This window comes from Dendrobates tinctorius, unplaced genomic scaffold, assembly GCF_039654945.1.
Source record: "Dendrobates tinctorius isolate UK_male_01 unplaced genomic scaffold, ASM3965494v1 ptg000058l, whole genome shotgun sequence".
Taxonomy (NCBI): Eukaryota; Metazoa; Chordata; class Amphibia; order Anura; family Dendrobatidae; genus Dendrobates; species Dendrobates tinctorius.
This window is the reverse complement of record NW_027361726.1, coordinates 186,034-207,600: the sequence shown is the minus strand read 5'-3', so window position 1 is coordinate 207,600 and position 21,567 is coordinate 186,034. Positions and strand designations below refer to the sequence as shown.

The 21,567-nt window shown below is 41.5% G+C and overlaps 1 protein-coding gene across 5 annotated transcripts in view; it reads right to left on the bottom strand.

Annotated features, from left to right (window-relative positions):
• CRTC1 (CREB regulated transcription coactivator 1) overlaps positions 1–21,567 on the bottom strand; it is a 239,625-nt gene that overhangs the window by 84,103 nt on the left and 133,955 nt on the right. For all 5 annotated transcript variants that reach the window (XM_073577901.1, XM_073577900.1, XM_073577903.1 and 2 more), the window contains 3 exons: positions 12,627–12,670; positions 6,477–6,697; positions 1,414–1,559 (listed from right to left, as the gene is read on the bottom strand). In XM_073577901.1, coding sequence (XP_073434002.1) covers positions 1,414–1,559; positions 6,477–6,697; positions 12,627–12,670 — 411 coding nt within the window. The remainder of the gene's footprint in view (positions 1–1,413; positions 1,560–6,476; positions 6,698–12,626; positions 12,671–21,567) is intronic.

The window sequence follows — 21,567 nt, the reverse complement described above, 5'->3', positions numbered from 1 at the left end:
GGAGACTGCTGTGCATCTGACACTGCAGCAGACACACAGCTGTGAGTAAGCCGTGCGAGCCAAGTCCACTCTGCGTGCGGATAGTGATGATCAAAATGGAAAAATTTGGCCTGGTCAGGAAGGATGAAAACAGGCTTTGGCAATAAGGGGTTAAAGGATCGCCTCCAACAATTGGATCTCAGCATCAGTGATCTCCTGTAAAATCTGCAGGATTTCTTTGTAATGTAAGTGAGTGACGTGTTAGCGTATGTCAGGCAATCTCCGAATGTTTTGTGGCTGTCTAAAAGCTGCGAAACATGCGGGCGTGAGGACGCGAACGAGTCACTCGAGCACCCGTGATTCTCTGTGCGTACCCAAAGCACCCTAGGCAATCTCGAGTAACGAGCACTTGAGCCAATTACTACTTCTCATTTGGATTCAGGTCTGGTGCCAGTCAATAGCATCAATGCCTTTGTCAATCAGGAACTGCCTACATTCTTTTGCAACCTGAGGCCAGGTATTGCCCTACCCCAGAAGGAACCCAGAGCCCAATGCAAAAGTGTAAGTTTTGACAATGGCTCTAAGGATTTCCTTCCAGAACTTAACAGGAATCAGTTTAGACTTGGAAATCACATGGAGGTTTAGGAGACTGTTTAGGTACTTGCCACTCCAGATCATCATTGAACCACCAACAAATCGGTCATACTGGCTGATGTATCAGGCAGCAGAATATTGACCATGGCATCTCCAGATTCTTTCACATCTGTCGCATAAGCTCAGTATTCCGTGAAGAGATGTGGGTTAATGGTGGACTTACAAATTCTGTTTTTTTCTGGTAAACACTGATCAATATGCACTTTGCCAGGCTGCGAGCACACGTACCACTGCAGGACATTGGGCTCCATTGACAGTCTCATGGAGTCCGTTTCTGACAATCTAGTCAGAAAAATGCACACCAGCAGCCCAGGGATGGTCATTGTGTAGGAATCTGGAAATGCTCCTAGTTTTCCTACTCACACAAAAGAGCAGATATCAGACTTGAAAGCTGGTTGATGACTTTTACTGCCCTGTCCAGCTCCCCTCATGTAATGGCCCATTGTCCTGGGCACTAGCAAAACATGAAGCTAGAGAAGAAACATCAGGAAGGATAAGGACAGAGTAATTGTCTGTAGCCAGGACCTGCAAAACAGTTTTGGGGGTTGTCCTGCTGCTGCGTCTCCACTGCCCCGTTGTCACTTTCACTTGCACCATAGCAGATGAAACTGATTGGCAATGGCCTATACTTCTTTACTGGATCGATTGACAGCACTGAAGTGTAAGTAACTTGAAGTTATACTTATTTATTGAACAATGTATATTAAAACATTTTATGTTTTTCCTACTCTATAAATAAAAAGAGAAACTGACTGAAGAACCTCATAATAATCTTCATACCTGAGTAATAGGTGAAAGAGGAGATATAGTTGGAGACATCTGTTGGGACTGCTGCCTCCTTGAATCTGAATTTAATGATAACGGGCTTATCGACTGTTGTCGATGCTGCGTGGAACATGTAACTGTTCCTTGTGTTGTCGTCAGTCCTAAAAAGGAAATAGATAGCAATGTTTACGAAGAATAGGACAGAAGTCATTCAATAGTTGCAAAGCCCCCAAAACAACCAGTTGACCTGTCCTCACGGCTGACATGTCTGTTATACTGAACATACGCATTTCCAAACAAATACTGAAGCATTTTTCGTTAGAACTCTGTAGTCTGCCATTCATAAGGGCACACCCCAAGGAATGGTACAAGGCTATTAGCTTGCAGATAAACCCCATTTCTGCATGTTAATAGTGTCTTTTCAGTTGGTAGGTTCCCTTTAAACTTAGCGACTTAAAAAAATTACTACATAAAACATTTAGAGACTGTAAACTTAAGAGAAAATCCGTCATCTCCCTTAAGGTATAGCTCTTTATTACAATTGTTAAAATAAAGCTAGAAGAGATCCTGAAGGAAAGAGAAGACCTTTCCTTATATTTCTCATTCATTTGAAAAAAATCCTGAACTTGGTAATAGCTAAAATAAAACTTCAGCATCTGCATTAATGTACAAAAACAAAACAAAAAAAATAAGAAACAAAAAGATTTAAAAAAAATAAATAAATAATGCATCAGATTTTAAAGAGAAATGGTCAAAGTTTTTGGAACCTGAAAGCAACATGATTCCAGTGACTTGTCTCTTACTGGGCTGCTCAGTGAAGTTTTGATAAAATCACAGTTTTATCATTGGGAGTCAAGCAGATTCATGAGCTCTGTATAACCCCGCCTCCACCACTAATTGGCTGCTTTCTGTGTGCGCTGCCAAAGCTGTGGGCGGGGTTATTCAGAGTTCAGCATTCAGACAACTGGTTATTTTGCAGCCAATAAAACAATTAATTTAGGAAAATTACAACAAGCCGCCTAGTAAGTGATAGATTGCTGGAATCAGGGTATTTGAAAGTGGACATGTAACCTTGTTGGTGGTAGAAGCACCCTATGCGTGAGGTTACTCATTAGTATTAAACTCAATAACAAATCAAACATTTAACCCCTTAATGCCAGAGCTTGTTCTCACCTTCCTAACCAGGGCAACTTTTTCATATCTTTGTGATTCTTTGGCTTTTTCTCAGTCATCATACTTCATGACAGTAGTAAATTTAGGAGGATACATTTTACGCTTATTTATGATAATATCTAAATTTAGACAAAAATGACACCTCTCATAGAATTTATAATACAGGTTTATGTACAGGTTTGATAGCTATCTCGAAACATAAAGGTATGTCACAGAATTGTATAATTGTGGGCTACAAAAACTAATGGTCTAATTAGACCATGTTGCCAGTAATCCTTCTGGTAATAGCACAATGTGTCAAAACAATAATAACCCTAAAGGACATTACTAGAAGTGGATGGGATTTAATTTTGTCAAAGATTCTTCTTACATAAGAAACCCAATTTCTACACATTTCTATGGATTATGGAAATAAATGATACACAATTACAAATAATATACTTATTCATAAAAACAAGGTTATATGTGTGGAAACACTCAAAAAAACTCACTGTGACTGTTCATATTTTTAAGTTAAAAGAAAAAGTTATATCTTCCATTCAGCCACTATCTTCTAGTCATTGGAATGGTACAGGTGTAATAGTCAAAGCACACTATATAACGTGTGGCTATAATCACTCCCCTGCACTCTGACAGACAGCCTGCTCTGCACACATACACTGCAAAGTACCGTATATACTTGAGTATAAGCAGAGTTTTTCAGCACTTTTTTTGTTCTAAAAACGTCCCCCTTGGCTTATACATGAGTCATTGTCCCACAAGATGGAGGGAGAGGGGTAGCGGCAGAGCAGCGGGTCACAGAGGCAGGAGCCGGCGGCTGCGGCTAAGTCCTGTGCCCGCTGCTAAAGAGAAATGAATATTCACTGCACTGGCAATGAATATTTATTCCTCTGTAATAGCGTGCACAGTGTCAGCCCCAGCAGCCGGCTCCTGCAGCTGTCGGGTGGTCACGTGTCCCTGCTACTTAAGAGAAATGAATATTCACCTCTCTCCACTCCCACAGGCGTGCAGCGCAGTGAATATTCACTCCCTTATGTAGCAGGGACACGATTGCCCGGCCGCTGCTGGCACCGGAAAAAGATGTTGCGAGGGAGTGCAGGGACGGTAAGTAGGATAGTTTACTTTTTTATGCTTTCCTGATGGAGTTCATGCATACAAGGATAGGGATGAGGAACCATGCATACCAGGATAGGGATGAGGAACCATGCATACCAGGATAGGGATGAGGAACCATGCATACCAGGATAGGGATGAGGAACCATGCATACCAGGATAGGGATGAGGAACCATGCATACCAGGATAGGGATGAGGAACCATGCATATAAGGACAGGGATGAGGGTGCCATGCATACAAGGACAGGGATGAGGGGGCCCTGCATACCAGGACAGTGATAAGGAGGCCATGCATGCCAGGACAGGGATAAGGAGGCCATGCATGCAAGGATGGGGATAAAGAGGCCATGCATACTAGGATAGGGATGAGGAACCATGCTTACCAGGATAGGGATGAGGAGGCCGTCCATACCAAGATGGGGGATGAAGGGACAATGCATACCCGGCTTATACTTAAGTCAATATGTTTTCCCAGTTTTTTGTGGCAAAATTAGCTGACTAAGATTATACTAGGGTCGGCTAATACTCGAGTACATACGGTAACTTTCAGATAGCGTTTTCTCTTCAGTTACATGCAAATGTTTGGACATTTTATTAATAAGAGTGATTATCACGTGTCATATGTCTCTTCATGAAACAGGAGCGTCTGACATGTGGCACACGATAGTTGCTGACTTGAGTAAGAGCGTCACAGCTCATCTTGAATTAAACGAGCTATGGTGTCATGCCCCCGCAGAGCTCCCAGTCGCACACATTTCACCCAGCTGTGGCCATTTTGGCATAGCTGGGAGTAACTGCCATGAAAATGCCAAAAGTTGCAAGCATTTTGTGCAGCTCTGAGTTGCGCCAAAATTTTGTGATTTTTCAAAGCAGTTTGTAAGATTTCTGGCAAAATTGGTTTGAGGAATCAGGGGCATGTCCACAACTCAGCTCAGATGTGATAAACCACAGTTAATTTATGGTTTAGGGAGGGGTGTAATCACTTTTTTACACAGGGCCCTGTAGATTTGGATTTCTTTTTCCATTAATAATAAACACCTTCATTTAACAATTGCATTTTGTGTTTGCGTTATCTTTGTCTAATATTTACATTTGTTTGGAGATCTGAAACATTTAAGTGTGACATTCTTTCATACCACTGTATACACACACGCATACATACAGTGCCTACAAGTAGTATTCAACCCCCTGCAGATTTAGCAGGTTTACACATTCGGAATTAACTTGGCATTGTGGCATTTGGACTGTAGATCAGCCTGGAAGTGTGAAATGCACTGCAGCAAAAAAGAATGTTATTTCTTTGTTTAATTTTTTTTTAAATTGTGAAAAGTTTATTCAGAGGGTCATTTATTATTCAACCCCTCAAACCACCAGAATTCTGTTTGGTTCCCCTAAAGTATTAAGAAGTATTTCAGGCACAAAGAACAATGAGCTTCACATGTTTGGATTAATTATCTCTTTTTCCAGCCTTTTCTGACTATTTAAGACCCTCCCCAAACTTGTGAACAGCACTCATACATGGTCAACATGGGAAAGACAAAGGAGCATTCCAAGGCCATCAGAGACAAGATCGTGGAGGGTCACAAGGCTGGCAAGGGGTACAAAACCCTTTCCAAGGAGTTGGGCCTACCTGTCTCCACTGTTGGGAGCATCATCCGGAAGTGGAAGGCTTATGGAACTACTGTTAGCCTTCCACGGCCTGGACAGCCTTTGAAAGTTTCCTCCCATGCCGAGGCCAGGCTTGTCCGAAGAGTCAAGGCTAACCCAAGGACAACAAGGAAGGAGCTCCGGGAAGATCTCATGGCAGTGGGGACATTGGTTTCAGTCAATACCATAAGTAACGTACTCCACCGCAATGGTCTCCGTTCCAGACGAGCCCGTAAGGTACCTTTACTTTCAAAGCGTCATGTCAAGGCTCGTCTACAGTTTGCTCATGATCACTTGGAGGACTCTGAGACAGACTGGTTCAAGGTTCTCTGGTCTGATGAGACCAAGATCGAGATCTTTGGTGCCAACCACACACGTGACGTTTGGAGACTGGATGGCACTGCATACGACCCCAAGAATACCATCCCTACAGTCAAGAATGGTGGTGGCAGCATCATGCTGTGGGGCTGTTTCTCAGCCAAGGGGCCTGGCCATCTGGTCCGCATCCATGGGAAGATGGATAGCACGGCCTACCTGGAGATTTTGGCCAAGAACCTCCGCTCCTCCATCATGGATCTTAAGATGGGTCGTCATTTCATCTTTCAACAAGACAACGACCCAAAGCACAGAGCCAAGAAAACCAAGGCCTGGTTCAAGAGGCAAAAAATCAAGGTGTTGGAGTGGCCTAGTCAGTCTCCTGACCTTAACCCAATTGAAAACTTGTGGAAGGAGCTCAAGATTAAAGTCCACATGAGACACCCAAAGAACCTAGATAACTTGGAGAAGATCTGCATGGAGGAGTGGGCCAAGATAACTCCAGAGACCTGTGCCGGCCTGATCAGGTCTTATAAAAGACGATTATTAGCTGTAATTGCAAACAAGGGTTATTCCACAAAATATTAAACCTAGGGGTGGTTGAATAATAATTGACCCACACTTGTATGTTTAAAATTTATTAAAATTTAACTGAGCAACATAACTTTTTGGTTTGTAAGATTTATGCATCTGTTAATAAATCCTGCTCTTGTGTGAAGTTTGAAGGCTCTAACTTATTTGCATCTTATCAAACCTGCTAAATCTGCAGGGGGTTGAATACTACTTGTAGGCACTGTATCTGCTAAATAAAAAACTTATGACTGCTTACCTGGGCTGGCAGTGCTAATACCCAGGTGAGTTAAATTTGTTGCAAGATTGCCAGTACTGTTGGAATTTGACAGTGTCGGGAATGTCGACTCTTCAGGATCTAAAGGAATTGGCAATGGAGAAGGGAAGTGGATGTTTGTCAGGTCAGGTAGCGAGCCTCCGGTGTTATGTGTAGCAGGTATGAGGCTTGTAGTGTTCTCCTGTTCACTTGATGGGTAAATGCTTCAATAATTAAGACACAAGATATATTAGAGAACTTATCCAACATTATTATTACACACTGAAAATCATAGAATATGGTTCACACGGCTGTATTGTAGAATTCACACAAACATTGAAAAATATGAAAAATTACAAGTTTATATTAAATACAAACATTAGGAACAAATTAAAAGCATCAACTTTCACTGAAGAAATGTATTGTTTACATATATATATATATATATATATATATATATAATTTAAAAAATGTAAAAAAAAAACAACACAAAACAGCAGTGTACATGATGCCACAGACTTGCAATGAAAAACAGTTGTCTTTGGTGGATAACAATTTATTCATGGGAGGGGTTTTAAAGGGACACCACTATAACAGAGTGACCCATAAAACGCATTTGTCTGCATGCGGGGGATGAAACAGCAGTCACAATGACCCCATGGTGCAAAAATTGCCAACATTCCCAGTCACTTAATGTCTGACAATGAAAAGGTGGAAAGCAAGGTCAAATAGTGTGACAGTCAGAGATCCTTCATTTGAAAAGAAAATGAAAAATGCTCATTTAAAAGATTGTCATTCACAACATTTACATTTTCACAGTTACATTTCAGATAAGTATTAAAAAAAGCTTATGATTATTTTTTGTGTACACCATTTTATATCTATGAGCCGCCACAATATGCTATATTAGTTACAATGATGCTTACTTCAGTTGTTTCACTAACTTGGCTACAAAATAGAGTGGAAAGGGGAAAAAAAATCAACTTCACAAAGTGTAACTGTGATCCACATGTCAACCTTGTTCACTTGGGAAAACATTCTTTTATTGTAGATACATATGTATGTACGTAACATTTTGGTAAAGTTATTGTCTGCAGTACTAATCAGGGTCCAGCAATATATCACAGTCCACAGAGCACACTTGTTTCAGAATGTGGTGCCATCAGTGGCGTAACTAAAAGCTTGTAGGCCCTGATGCAAGATCTCCAAACAGGACCCATATCCATCACAGGTCTGTAATGGAATTGGTCATCTCCGACAGGCCAACGCCCCGGGGGACCACATATCAAAATCACTTAAAGATATGAAAAATGCAAATGTGTTAACATTCGGAAACTGCCACACAGTCTCATTTTTCAGCATCTTGCAATCTTCTTTATTCCTCGGGCATCAAAAAATAACTACATATCCTTATATGCTGCTGGTGGGCTGTAATTTGGCAATAAACATGGAAAAAGCAAAGGATGAAGGAATATTTTATCCTTTCATAACTAAGCGGGAGGAGGTTTTCCAATTCGAATTTTCACCTTTTTCAATGTTCTTTCTAATGAGGATTTTGTGGGTTGAATTGTTCTAGTCTTGTTTGTCAGGTATCTGTGCTCACCTATTTATATAATTGCCTTGTAATGTTTTCATTTCCTGTTCTGTCCAGATGTCACCGTATCCCAGAATTCCAATTGGAGGAAGTTCACCAACCGCCATATTGGGACACCCAAGTGATGGGTATCTCAATATGGAAACTGCTGCTGGTACCAACCTATTGCACGGTACCACCAGTGGAACACCATCGCACCGCACACACACTCTATACGCCCGTAGGCACCACACACACACACATTAACACAATCATGCAGCCTCTTGCGTGGTACCACCAGCAAAACACCGTCGCACTGTGCCTGCGCGAATTACGTGAATTCACAGTGAATCATTCGGCTAATCCCGGTGGCAGATGCAGGACGTGTCTACAGGCAGAGGAAGCCGGTCACATTAAAGGGGTTTTCCCACAAACGAAAGTTCATTTTATAAATTGTCTGTGTCTGACCGTGTACGGAGCATACCACATCTCCTGGGCAGGGGAGGAAGCAAAAGACAATACTGACATTACAGCAGGGGATCACAGAGGATTCATTTTGTGAGGTAAAATATTTCACTGTCTGTTTTTAAACAATATTTTACCTCACAAAATGTATCTTCTGCGATCTCCTGCTGTAATGTCAGTATTGTCTTTTACTTCCTCCCCTGCCCAGGAGCTGTGGTATTTTCTGTACAGGGTCAGACACAGGGATGAGACAGCTCAAACGGGACAGCACATGAGGGGAGAACACAGCACAGGATGCAGGCAGGAGAGAGACAGCAGACAAGGGGTTTAGACAAGTCAAAGAAGAGAGCACAGACGGGAGAAGTCAGCACATGGGGAAAGAGTGGATAGGTGGGTGGGCACACGGTGGGGGGGAGAGATTCTCAACGCTGCAAAGCCTGCCCCCATCGTGACATTACCGCTCTCCCGATGCAATAGCATCGGGCCTCCATCTAGTAATTGTATCTAAAAAGTACCAAGCAGGATGTTAGATAGCATGTTTCATACAGAATTGCTTAGCCTTAGGTATACTTTTACATGAAAATCATTTTATAGCATTAGCCTTACATACAAATCAGTTCTTACCAAGCTGTTAGATCCCTATACAATGTCGATAATTTCTTAGACTACAGAGATTGGAAACGCTAATGAAATGTTTGCGCCTTGTGTGCTTAAAAAATGCCACAGTTCTTACAGGAGAAAAAGCAAAGTGTGATTGCAACACGAGTGTTCAGCACCTAACGGCCAAGAACTTGTAGTAGCTGGAAGTTTTAGGAATGTTTAGGACTGTAAGCTGATTAGATTTACCCATTTAAAAATGTTAAGCCCTTCGACGTGTTGCACAAAAAAAATCAAGTATTAAAAAATAACACGTTTATATTGTTTTATTTATGCTTTACTACTTTTCTAAAATTGGTTCCATTTTTGAAAAATGAAAAAAAAAACATTTGTTTTTGGGTTGAAATATTTTTACGAGCCATAAGTTACGCCATCTTCAGTTAGCGACAAGCTGTAGTTTTCATTGGTGACATCTTGTGGTACATTTGACTTTTTAATCACTTTCTATTAACTCTTTGGGAGGCAAAAATAACAGAATACTAGTAATAATTATTGTTCTATTGTAACTCCTTTACCGAAGTTAGAAGCACGGATATGTCAAATTTTAGCTCCCTGGTTTTGACACAGGCTCATAAGATCAGCCCGCATCTTTGTCAGCAGATGGTAGATGTGTTATTCAACCACTGTCTGCATCTAACCAGTTTTGAGTGTAGAAATGTTCTGCATATGGCTGTGTTAACCTGTTAAATGCCACTGTCAATAGCAGCATTTACAGTGCACGGCCTGGGAGGCAAACTGTACTAACCGACCATCGCTCTATGTGACCAAATTTCCCAGGTCTCTGGTGTCTATTATAACGGTGCTCCAATGATGTCCACTAGGTGACTGTGATTTTTGATACATAGCAATACTGTACGTAAAAATAATTGACCATTTGCAAGTTCAAGTTCCTTGAGGGGGCCCAAAAACAGTGAAACTTTGATAAATTCACCCCCATTAAGAATAAATAAAAAGGAAAAAAAAATAAGAATGACCCATTTGGTAATAGCATCGTAACAGTCCAATCTAACAAAATATCAAATTAATTACCCAGATCAGTAATTTTCAAAAAAATTATAGAAAAGCCAGTATTACGTTTCAGCGGCCGCAACACTGAAAAAAAAAAAAAATGTAATAAGAAGCTATAAAAACATTGTCTCTTCCCCAAAATAGTATTAATTACAACGCTGGATTAACCTGAAAAAAACAAGGCCCTCAGACAACGTTATGGACCAAAACGAAAACGTTACAGGTCTTGCAAAACAAATAAATTTTTTTTTTTTTTTATATAAAAGGGGTTATATTTTTTCTCCCACTTAAAAAAAAAAAAAATTAAATACAAAATAAACGAAAAAAAAAACCAGTGACCTGGAGGATCATATTGCCACGTAATTTTTATCGCATAACAAATGGGGTTAAAAAAAAACAAAAACAGAAAACAGTTGTGGAATTACATTTTTTAAGCAGGCTTGTTGCTACACTTTGAATCTGTTCACGTTTTCCAGTACAGTACAAATGGGTGAGGTCATTCACACAAAGTCGTCCAGCAGAAAATAAACCTTCAAGGCTACAGTGACATAAATAAAAACATAAAGGTTCTGGGAAGAAAAGGAAGAGGAAAACAAATGCAAAAAAGGGGGAAAAAACTAAAATATTGCCTGGGGTGGAAAGGTTTAAACACTATTCAGGCTACATTCCCACGATGAGCTGTGTCAATAACGCATGGTCTGATAAAGTGGACGGGATTTATAGAATGCCCATTGTGCTTTTTTTTGTAATGCTGCATAAACTGACCTGCGGTGGGTGTTTCAAATCCGCTGAACCACCGAAAAGAAAAACCCAAAACCTTTCAAAAATTTTTTGATAGAATAAGTTAAATATATATAGACAAATAGTAACTGACAGCACCTAGAACAAGGTAAGTTTTGAAAAACGGTACGCATCATCTCAGAAAAAGAGGGGGGGGGTATCAGAATGAACCCTCATGGATACCAATAAAAGCACTAATTTTATTTGACAAATATATATATAAAAGTAGTCCTATTACAATAAAGGGCTACAGAGATGACATAATTGGTAGTACATTACAAAAAACAAAACAAAACCAACCTATCACCACCCAACCACAAACACACAAAAATAGCTAGCCAAAAAAGTTTAAATGTCTTTGAAGGAAAAGGCGCCTGCTCCTATAATGAAGCAATGCATACTGTAATATAGCTCACTTAATTTAATATAAACATTGTCTAAAAAAAATGCCCATAAAAAACTGACCCTCAATAAGAGGTATTCTTCGCCAGCTAGTCATCCCGTAGACTGAGCCACATAAAATACTAGATGGCCACGAATTCCACTACCTGGATATAATATGCCAAGTCTAGAAGCTTTCCCTCAAGCAATAAAGAAAATGGTCTTTTACAATGAAATGCACATAAACTTAACATACAGACATATTATAGCCACTCAGCTAGTAAATATCTGAACATGCTTAATGATTTATAGTCCCTGCCAAATACAGGAATACCATATCACAATTCGGTCTTGGTACAATCAGTCTTGAGAGCACAAGAAAAAAGCATGTCCAAAGAAGACCATAATAGGAAACTTATCTGAATCCAGTCCCAATAGCATCGTCCCTACGCGTTTCACCCCCTCCCAATGTCAGGGCTCATCAGGGGACCACAGGAGTAATCCATAATGGCATGGCAGTTGAACGCCAATGACCATTTGCGGGAAGGAATTAAAGGGAACCCGACAGCAGGATTTGCTCCTAAAAGGTATTAGGATTTTATAGGGATGAGCGACTACGATCGCCGTATTTGCAATATACACCGAACATAGCCGAATGCCATTGGAGTCAATGGGAGTACAAATGAGCGAATATGTTTGGAAACGATCATGAAACACAAATTCGGCATGAATATGGCACATTCGGAGTCGGCAATCGTTTTCTCAACATATTCGCTCATCTCTAATTAGGAACACTTTATTTTAATATTGCTTGTATATGATCCCCATATTATTCTTATGCAGCATGTTTAAAAATTAAGTTTATTGCTAGCATTCGTGCACCCACAGTAGTCAGTGACTGCTGTCACTCATTCCAGCCACATGCTGGTAGCATGCCCACAGTGGGGTTTACTGACAACCCAGTGAGCATAGAGGAATAGTAGGTAGGACAAATAAGAGTCACAACAGCTTTGAGAATTCCATTGTGAAAAATGGATTTGCTTACAATATCTTGTCTGAGCACATTTTATATGTTTTCTTTATACAGAAAACAAAAAAGGAAAATTAAAAAAAAAAAACAGTGGACAGCTTTCTTTCTGTCAAGAATAAATGTCATGGTACTAAATTCAGCATCATTGTGAACAGTCCTTAAACTAATAAAATGTACATGGTAAAAGAGCAGAGCATTCTTCCTTGGTTTAGTAAATCTATAACAACAACACTATCTACCATTCAATTGCACCACTTACTTTATGCCAGGAACTTCACATGATTTAGGCCTTGACGATCCACTCTAAGTGTAAATAAAAAATAAAAAAAAACCATCAAGACTAAAGAAACGTTCAAACAGTAATTTTTTGCCAAAAGCGATTTTCCAACTGAGAAAATGTATCACTTATTCAGAGAGAATTAAAAAGGTGATGCGAAAATAAAACACAGCCCAGGAATTAAATATTTAACAAATACTCAAATCAGTTGAACTCAAATTCCAGTACCCATCAGAATCCAGGGCAGGTCTCTTTGTGGTCTGGTCAGAGGCAGCAAATGATGATGTCACCATTCCAGCACTGAAGGAGTGCTGCGGTCTGTGACTAGCAGCAGCAGTGGGGTGAATTCAATAGTAAGTTATCAGATGTATTACGAGTCACTGCACAAAGTAAATTGACCACTGCAGCCAGTCCCAGACAACAGCGGCATCGTTCAATGATGAGGTCATAACTTCCTGTGTCTTTACAGACCATGCAGCGGTCTTGCACTTGACCCAGATGGATGCCTAGGAGTATACATTTACTTTTTACAAATCCCTTCCTCTGGGCAAAGTTTTATGTTGCCCTAACAACTCCTTTAAGTATTTCATCAAAACACAAATAGGAGTAAACCCTTAAGTCAGGTTTGCAAATGGTTATCCTCTATTAATATATTAATGAGCTATATGAATCATAAATCTCCAGTTGGTAAATCAATCGCTTCTGCTGACCATCACAACAGTCATAGCATTTATATTTAATTTAGTATTACATTGCTTTTACTGAATTAAAGGGAATCTGTCACCTCTTTTTTCGAATAAGAGCTGCCGACACCGACATTAGGGGCTTATCTACAGCATTCTGTAATGCTGTAGATAAGTCCCCGATGTAACTTGAAAGATAAGAAAAAGGAGTTAGATTATACTCACGGGGGGGGCGGTCCGGTCCGAAGGGTGTCGTGGTCCGGTGCCTCACACCTTCATACGATACCGTCCTCTTCTTTCCTTCCTGTCGTGGCTCCGACGCAGGCGCACTGCTCTGCCCTGTTGAGGGCAGAGCAGAGTCCTCAAGTGCACAGGCGTCGGGAGAGGTCCGGCGCCTGAGCACTGCAGTATTCTGCTCTGCCCTCAACAGGGCGGAGTAGTACGCCTGCGCCAGAGCCACGACAGGAAGGAAAGAAGAGGACGGCATCGCATGAAGATGGGAGGCGCCGGACCGGACCGAGACACCCATCGGACCAAAACCGGACCTGGACCACCCCTGAGTGAGTATAATCTAACGTGTTTTTCTTATCTTTCAGAATGCTGTAGATAAGCCCCTAATGTTGGTATCGGCAGTTCTTATTCGAAAAAAGAGGTGACAGATTCCCTTTAAGCAAGCATCTAGGTAAATAATGTTCAGAGTTTGCAAATAACCTTTGTAGCAGGTCTCTGCTTGGATAGGGTACTTAAACTATGAATTAAGTATGTCCAAACAAAGCAGATTGTCATAGTTTTTACTCAATAGTACTGACATTTTACAAAAAATAATTGCAGATGCATATTGTCACTTGTGAGATTGTAACTTAGAGGGGTATTCCCATCTCTAACCCAATATGTAGTAGGTGCAATAATAATATTAGCAAATATCTCCAATAACAAATGTAGTATAGCATACCTCCCAACTTTTGAAGAAGAGAAAGAGGGACAAAGGTTGTGGAAAAGTTTAGGCCACGCCCCAGACCCCATCCATTTCAGAACTAGTCACACCCATGTCCATGCCTCAACCACACCCAGAGAAAGAAAGAGGGGAAAGAAAAAACAGAGAAAGGGGGGGAAGAAAGAAAGAACAGAGAGAGAAAGAAAGCGGGGAAAGAAAGAGAGAACAGAGAGAAAGAGAACAGAGAGAGAAAAAAAGAAAGAGGGGAAAGAATGAAAAAACAGAGAGGGAGAGAGAAAGAAAGAGTGGAAAGAAAGAACAGAGAAAGAAAGAGAAAGAAATAGGGGAAAGAAAAACAGAGAAAGAAAGAAAAAGAGAAAGAACAGAGATAGAGAGAAAGAAAAAGAGGGGAAAGAAAGATGGGAAAGAAAGAACAGATAAGAGAGCGAAAGAGGGGAAAGAAAGAACAGAGAGAGAAAAAAAGATTAGAGAGAGAAAGAACAGAGCAAAAGAAAGAACAGAGAAAGAAAGAAAGATCAGAGAGAAAGAAAGAACAGAGCCAGAAAGAAAAAGAGGGGAAAGAAATAAAGAACAGAGAGAGAAAGAGGCAAAGAAAGAAAGAACAGAGAGAAAGAAAGAGGGGAAAGAAAGAACAGAGAAAGAAAAGAAAGAAAGAAAGAGGGGAATGAAAGAGAACAGAGAAAGAAAGAGGGGAAAGAAAGAACAGAAAGAGAGAAAGAAAGAAAGAAAGAAAGAAAGAAAGAGAAAGAAAGAGGGGGAAAGAAATAAAGAACAGAGAAAGAAAGAAAGAAAGAAAGAAAGAGGGGAAAGAAAGAACAGAGAGAAAGAAAGAGTGGACAGAAAAAAAGAACAGAGAGAGAAGAAAAAACCAGAGGGGAAACAAAGAACAGAGAGGGAGAGAGAAATAAAGAGGGGAAAGCACAGAGAGAGAAAGAAAGAGGGGAAAGAAAGAAGAGAGAGAGAGAAAGAAAGATGGGAAAGAAAGAACAGAGAGAAAGAAAGATGGGAAAGAAAGAACAGAGAGAGAGAAAGAGAAAGAAAGAACAGAGAGAGAACAAACAGAGAAAGAAAGATTAGAGAGAGAAAGAGGGGAAAGAAAGAAATAACAGAGGGAAAGAAAAGAACAGAGAGAGAGAAAGAAAGAAGAGAGAAAAAAAGAAAGATTAGAGAGCGAGAGAAAGAAAGAACAGAGAGAGAAAGAAACAAAGAGACAAAGAAAGCTTCTATAAAGATACTATAGTAGCCTGGCTCCCATTGTAATGCCCACCTGAGCCTCCCGATGCAGGACATATCACAATCCGCTCACATGGTCGGCATCCCCGATTCCAAGGTGATCCCGCTGTCTGCGCTGTCGGAGGACACGGTGATGGATCTGAAGCATTCCCTGAAGTGCCTCCATGGTTCCGTCACAACCTCCTTCCGAAATTACCTAATTTCCGGTCAGCTTCTAGCACGTCACTTCCGGTGGAACGTCACATGCGAATTTTAAAGTACTCCTTGGGGCTCCACCATGTACTCCTGTGTCCGCAGGAAAAGTAGGCTCCCGGGCGGGACAGACTCTCAAAATCAGGACTGTCCCGCTGGATCCGGGACAGTTGGGAGGTGTGAATGCTCCCCACCATACACCTTGTACACGCATGGCTCCGCACACCTCATACACACACGGTTCCGCTTTGTATGCCTCGTACACACGGCTCCGCTCCGTACACCTCGCACACATGGCTCCACTCCGTAAACCTCGTACACATGCAGCCACGCTCTGTACACCTCGCACACAAATGGCTCCACTCCATACACCCCGTACACACAAGGCTCTGCTCCGTAAACATACGGCTCAGCTCCATACACCTTGCACACACAGGGCTCCGCTCCACACACCTCGTACACACCCGCGGCTCCGCTCTATACACCTCGTACACACCCGCGGCTCCGCTCTATACACCTCGTACATACCCGCGTCTCCATTCTATACACCTCGAACACCCACGGCTCGACTCTATACACCTCGAACACCCGCGGCTCCGCTCCGTACACCTCGCACACACACGGCTCCACTCAGTACACCTCGTACACATGCAGCCACGCTCTGTACACCTCGCACACAAATGGCTCCACTCCATACACCCCGTACACTTAAGGTTCTGCTCTGCTCCGTAAATATACGGCTCAGCTCCATACACCTTGTACACACAGGGCTCCGCTCCACACACCTCATACACACCCGCGGCTCCGCTCCGTACACCTCGTACACACGCGGCTCCGCTCCATACACCTTGTACACACGGCTCTGCTCCGTACACCTCGTACACACACGGCTCCGCTCCGTACACCTCGTACACACGCAGCACCGCTCCGTACACCTCATACACATGTGGCTTCCGTACACCTCACACACACACATGGTTGCGCTCCATACACACGTGGCACCGTTATGTACACCCCGTACACACGGCTCCGCTCTGCATACCCCATACACAAACGGCTCTGCTACATCCACCCTGTAAACCCCTCCTGTACCCACACAAAAATTTCCCCTCACCTGCATCATGACAACTAGCACAGCAGATTCCAGAGTACTAATACACCGAGACCCTGATCATGTGACTCCTGACTCCTCCCCTCCCGTGACCTCATCACAGGTCCTGTGCTGCTGCCGCACAGATGCAACGGACTAGCAAGTGTCATCGCCGGCTGTGGGGGGCGCTGCGGGGGGTTTCTCTGAGCTTGAGGACAGGATCGGTGCATGAGGGGGCGTGGCGGCTCAGTGCAGTGCGGCTGTGCAGGAAAAACAGAGGCCCGCGCGGGACAGGCAGTCAAAAACAGGACTGTCCCGCCATATCCGGGACGCTTGGGAGCTATGGTATAGATTTTCTGATTCTCTATGTCTCTTTCCTCATATGCAGGCATTGCAGGACCTTATAGGTATCCATGGTTACGACCACTAGCAACTAGCTGTCACTATATCAGTGGTGGTAACCATGGATACCTAACGCTCTGCACATTTGGAAAGAGACATAGTGAATCAGAAAAACTATACTACATTTCTAATTTGAGATATTTGATGATATTATTACACCTACTACATAATGGGATAGGATCTTGGAGATGGGAATACCCCTTTAAGCCGTAATGACTGATGTGACATAACAGGACTGACATGGCAAAAACTTTCAGATATTGCTAACATCCCCTAAAATCTGAGGCTAGTTATAAAATTTACAAGCCCACAGTGGTAGTCAACATTAATTCAAAAAGCCAATATCTTCAGAAATGTGTTTATATTTACGAACAGTATTTCATCAGAAAAACAGAGGTATGTGCGCACGCTGCGGATTCTGCTGCGGATCCGCAGCAGTTTCTGCTTCGGTGTACAGTAGCATTATAACCTATGGAAAACGAAAACCGCAGTGCAGATTTTTCTGCGCGGTTTTGCTGCGGTTTTCAATCCGCAGAAAGAAATGATATGTCAATTCTTTCTGCGGATTCCGCTGCGGTTTGCCATCTGCTCCATTGTAGAGATGATAAACCGCAGGGTAATCTGCAGATAAAGCACATGTCCTCTGACCTGCGGATTTACCTGCGGATTTTACTAAATCCGCAGAGTATTCCGCAGCGTGTGCACACACCCTAATGCTTACCAGTAGTTTAATTTTCTAGAACCCATGGCAGCACCAGAGAGAGAGAAGGTCTGCTCTCAAGGACAGGAAACCTACAGATTTAACTTCAGTGGTATACAGTGCGTATACAGTGCAAGGTTCTCAGTTTAATTGGTAGAGAAAAAAATATGTACAAACAGGGAAGAAGCAATACTTTCCTACTAACCTCCCTACCAAATGTTTGTCTTTTTTTTTTTTTAACTGCTGCACACTGTGAAAACACTGAAAGAGTAAGGAAAACCTCACAACCATGGAAGGGAGGGAGTAAGGATGGGTGCAGTCGTGGGTTCTGGAAAATCAAAGTACCAGTAAGTAATGATAATTTTTCCAATCACCACAACAGCACCACAGAGCGCGACAAGAAAGAAGCCCTTAGAAAGGGACCACTGCTAGTTTTTTTCCAAAGGAAAGGTCAGAAGATCCCAAATCTAACCAATAGTGTTTGAAAGAGAAGGATGGTGAAGACCAACTGCTTGCCCGATCAGTTTGTTCAAGGGAGACATTAACTCTATTTGCAACAAGAGGCAGCCACATTCCTTGTAGAATGAGCTTTTAATTTATCAGGAGAAAGATGACTGACTGAAGAGTAAGCTAACGAAATTGCCAATTTAACCCATCTAGCCCTTGTTCAGACCTTGAAAAAGAACAATAATAGAGGTTGTTTACCACCAGCTATACGTAGCCTCCAAATATTGAATCAAACACCATCTGACATTTAAAGAATGGAATTTTGCATCCTTATCATTCCTAGGATCATTACAGAAAGAGGGTAACACAATGTCCCGAGATCTATACGGGATTGAGGATACCTTGGAGAGAAAAGTCAGATCAGGTCTAATGACCACACTATCAGGGAGAATGTTTGTGAACGGCTGGTTTATTGATAGGCCTGCAATATCCTTCTAGCTGAAGGGCAACCAGCAGGATAGTTTTAAAGATTAGAACCTTACAATGTATTTCAGGTAATTGCTCCAAAAGGGATCTAGTCAGGGCAACCAAGATGATATTGAGGTCTCAAGGCAGGGCCATAGGCCTAGACTTGCCTACAAACCTTATAAACCTCGCTACCCAAGGCTGATCAGCAAATACACTCAAAACTGATACTTGCACTTTAAAAGTGTTAATAGACAAATCCAAATCCATGCCTTTCTATAAAAATTCCAAAATCTTAGCCTATGGAACTAGATTATTGACAAAGTTAATCATAGTGGAAAAGTTTAAAAAAAAACTCTTGTATAAATATTGGTTCTCTGTTTGTTTCTACATGCTACCAGGGTAGAAACAATTTCTGGAAAAAAAAACAAAACCTTGATTCAAGGAGCTACTGCTGCTCAAACATCATGCCATGAAAAGAAAATTTTTCACCCTGGGACACAGGACTGGACCCTTGTGAGAGAAGGTCTGGTATTTCCAGAAGAATCCATGAGTCCCAACACTGCCATTAGCTTCAACAGTGAACCACGCTCTTCTAGGCCAGAAGGGCGCTATTAGGATCACTTTGGCTTGAATCTTCCTTAAAGCGAATTTGTCAGCAGTATTGTGCTCTGTAAACTACAGACACTGTCTGTACTGATTAAAATGATACCTTGGTTGATGAAATCCATCTTGCAGTTGTTGTTGTCTTTATTTGCAGTTTTCAATTAATGAGATTCTCGTTCTTTAGGGCGACCTGTGGTGCTCTGCTTATATATGCATGTATATTGGCTTATGACAGGTGACTGAGCCTTCAGTGACCTGCCCCCTAGTATTTTCATCCAAATGGTGACTGCGGCCACACCTGCACTTGCATGATGAATGTTATTTATTTTTTTTACACACAATATTCTATCCAGCATGTAAAATAGGGGGCTAGTCACTGAAGGATTTTGCCAAGTAAACTACAGACACTGTCAGGTTGGCACCCTTGCACTGATTAAAATGATACCTTGGTTGATGAAATAAGTCTTGTGGCTGTTTTTTAATCTGTATTTTCAGTCTTTATTTGGTGCTCTGTTAACATATTCACCCTTATGAGTTTATGAGAGGTCACTGATCCTTCAGTGACCCGCCTCCTATTTTACATAATGCATATAATATTGTTGGCTTAGAGAAACAATTTACATCCAACAAAATGGTGCCGGCGCAGCAGCATCTGTCTCTTGCCGATAGATGCTACTTCACAAGCACCACCGGCACCCATTTTGTTGCAGCCAAATTTTTTTTCCTCCAGAAACATTACGCTGGTGGGGTAGATAGATGCTACTGCGCAAGCCCCACCGCCATTTTGTTGAAGGAAATAAAAATTTGGCTGGAGCAGAATGGCGCCGACGCTTACCCAGTAGCATATGCAGGTAAGAAATAGATGCTACCGCGCAGGCGACATTTTGCTGGATGTAATTTTATTTTCTAAGCCAACAATATTATATGCATTATGAGGCAGGTCACTGAAGGATTATCTCTTGACCAAAGTAACCCTTAAGATGTTGCATTTCCTTATTTAATCTCTGTACAATGTTCTGTTACTCTGTATCTGTCTGTCCCCCCTTTTCCCTCCACATTCGGATCAATTATTTTAACTTCCACAATGTTCCAGCCAAATCTTCCAGTAAATACCAACTGGTCTGGTCAAAGGGCTTCATGATTTTATGGATTTCCTCCTTTGTATAATAACTGAGTAAAAAGCCTTTCCATTTTATCATAAGTGATTTTAGATATGTTTCATTATCAAGTTCTGCTTCCATCCTCTCCAAATGGAATATGGCCTTCACTTGGCCTATTATCTCTTTACAATTTGGAATAGATTTGGCGTGGAATATTGGGGTTAGTTTTTCCCTCTTTTTGTTGTACACCTTCATCAGTCCTCAAGTGGAAAAGAAATGGTAACGGGTATAGAGGAACACTCTTAACACCCGTATTTTCAAATATAGGTTTTGTGTTTCCAGAATTCTTGTACTTTAGAGCAACTGCACAACCCATGCAGTAAGTCTGAATCTTTAAATTTGCCTTTTGGACAATGTGTCAGACAATTTCTCATATTTGTGCCAGACAATATGTCAGATTTTTGGATACTGGTATGTTAACCCCTTAACGACCAGGGGTATTTTTGGTTTTGCATTTTCATTTTTCCCGAGCCATAACTTTTTTATTTTTCCATCTATATGGCCATGTGAGGGCTTATTTTTTGCGGGACGAGTTGTACTTTTAAATGACACCATTGGTTTTACCATGTCGTGTACTCGAAAAACGGGAAAAAAAGTCCAAGTGTGGTGAAATTGCAAAAAAAAAGTGCAATCCCACACTTGTTTTTTGCTTGGCTTTTTTGCTAGGTTCACTAGATGCTAAATCTGACCTGCCATTATGATTCTCCAGGTCATTATGAGTTCATAGACACCAAACATGTCTATGTACTCTTTTATCTAAGTGGTGAAAAAAAATTCCAAAGTTTGCTTAAAATTTTTTTTAAAAAAATTGCGCAATTTTCTGAGACCCGTAGCATCTCCATTTTTCATGATCTGGGGTCGGGTGAGGGCTTATTTTTTCCGTACCAGGCTGACGTTTTTAATGACACCACTTTTGTGCAGATACGTTCTTTTGATCACCCGTTATTGCATTTTAATGCAATGTCTTGGCGACCAAAAAAACGTAATTCT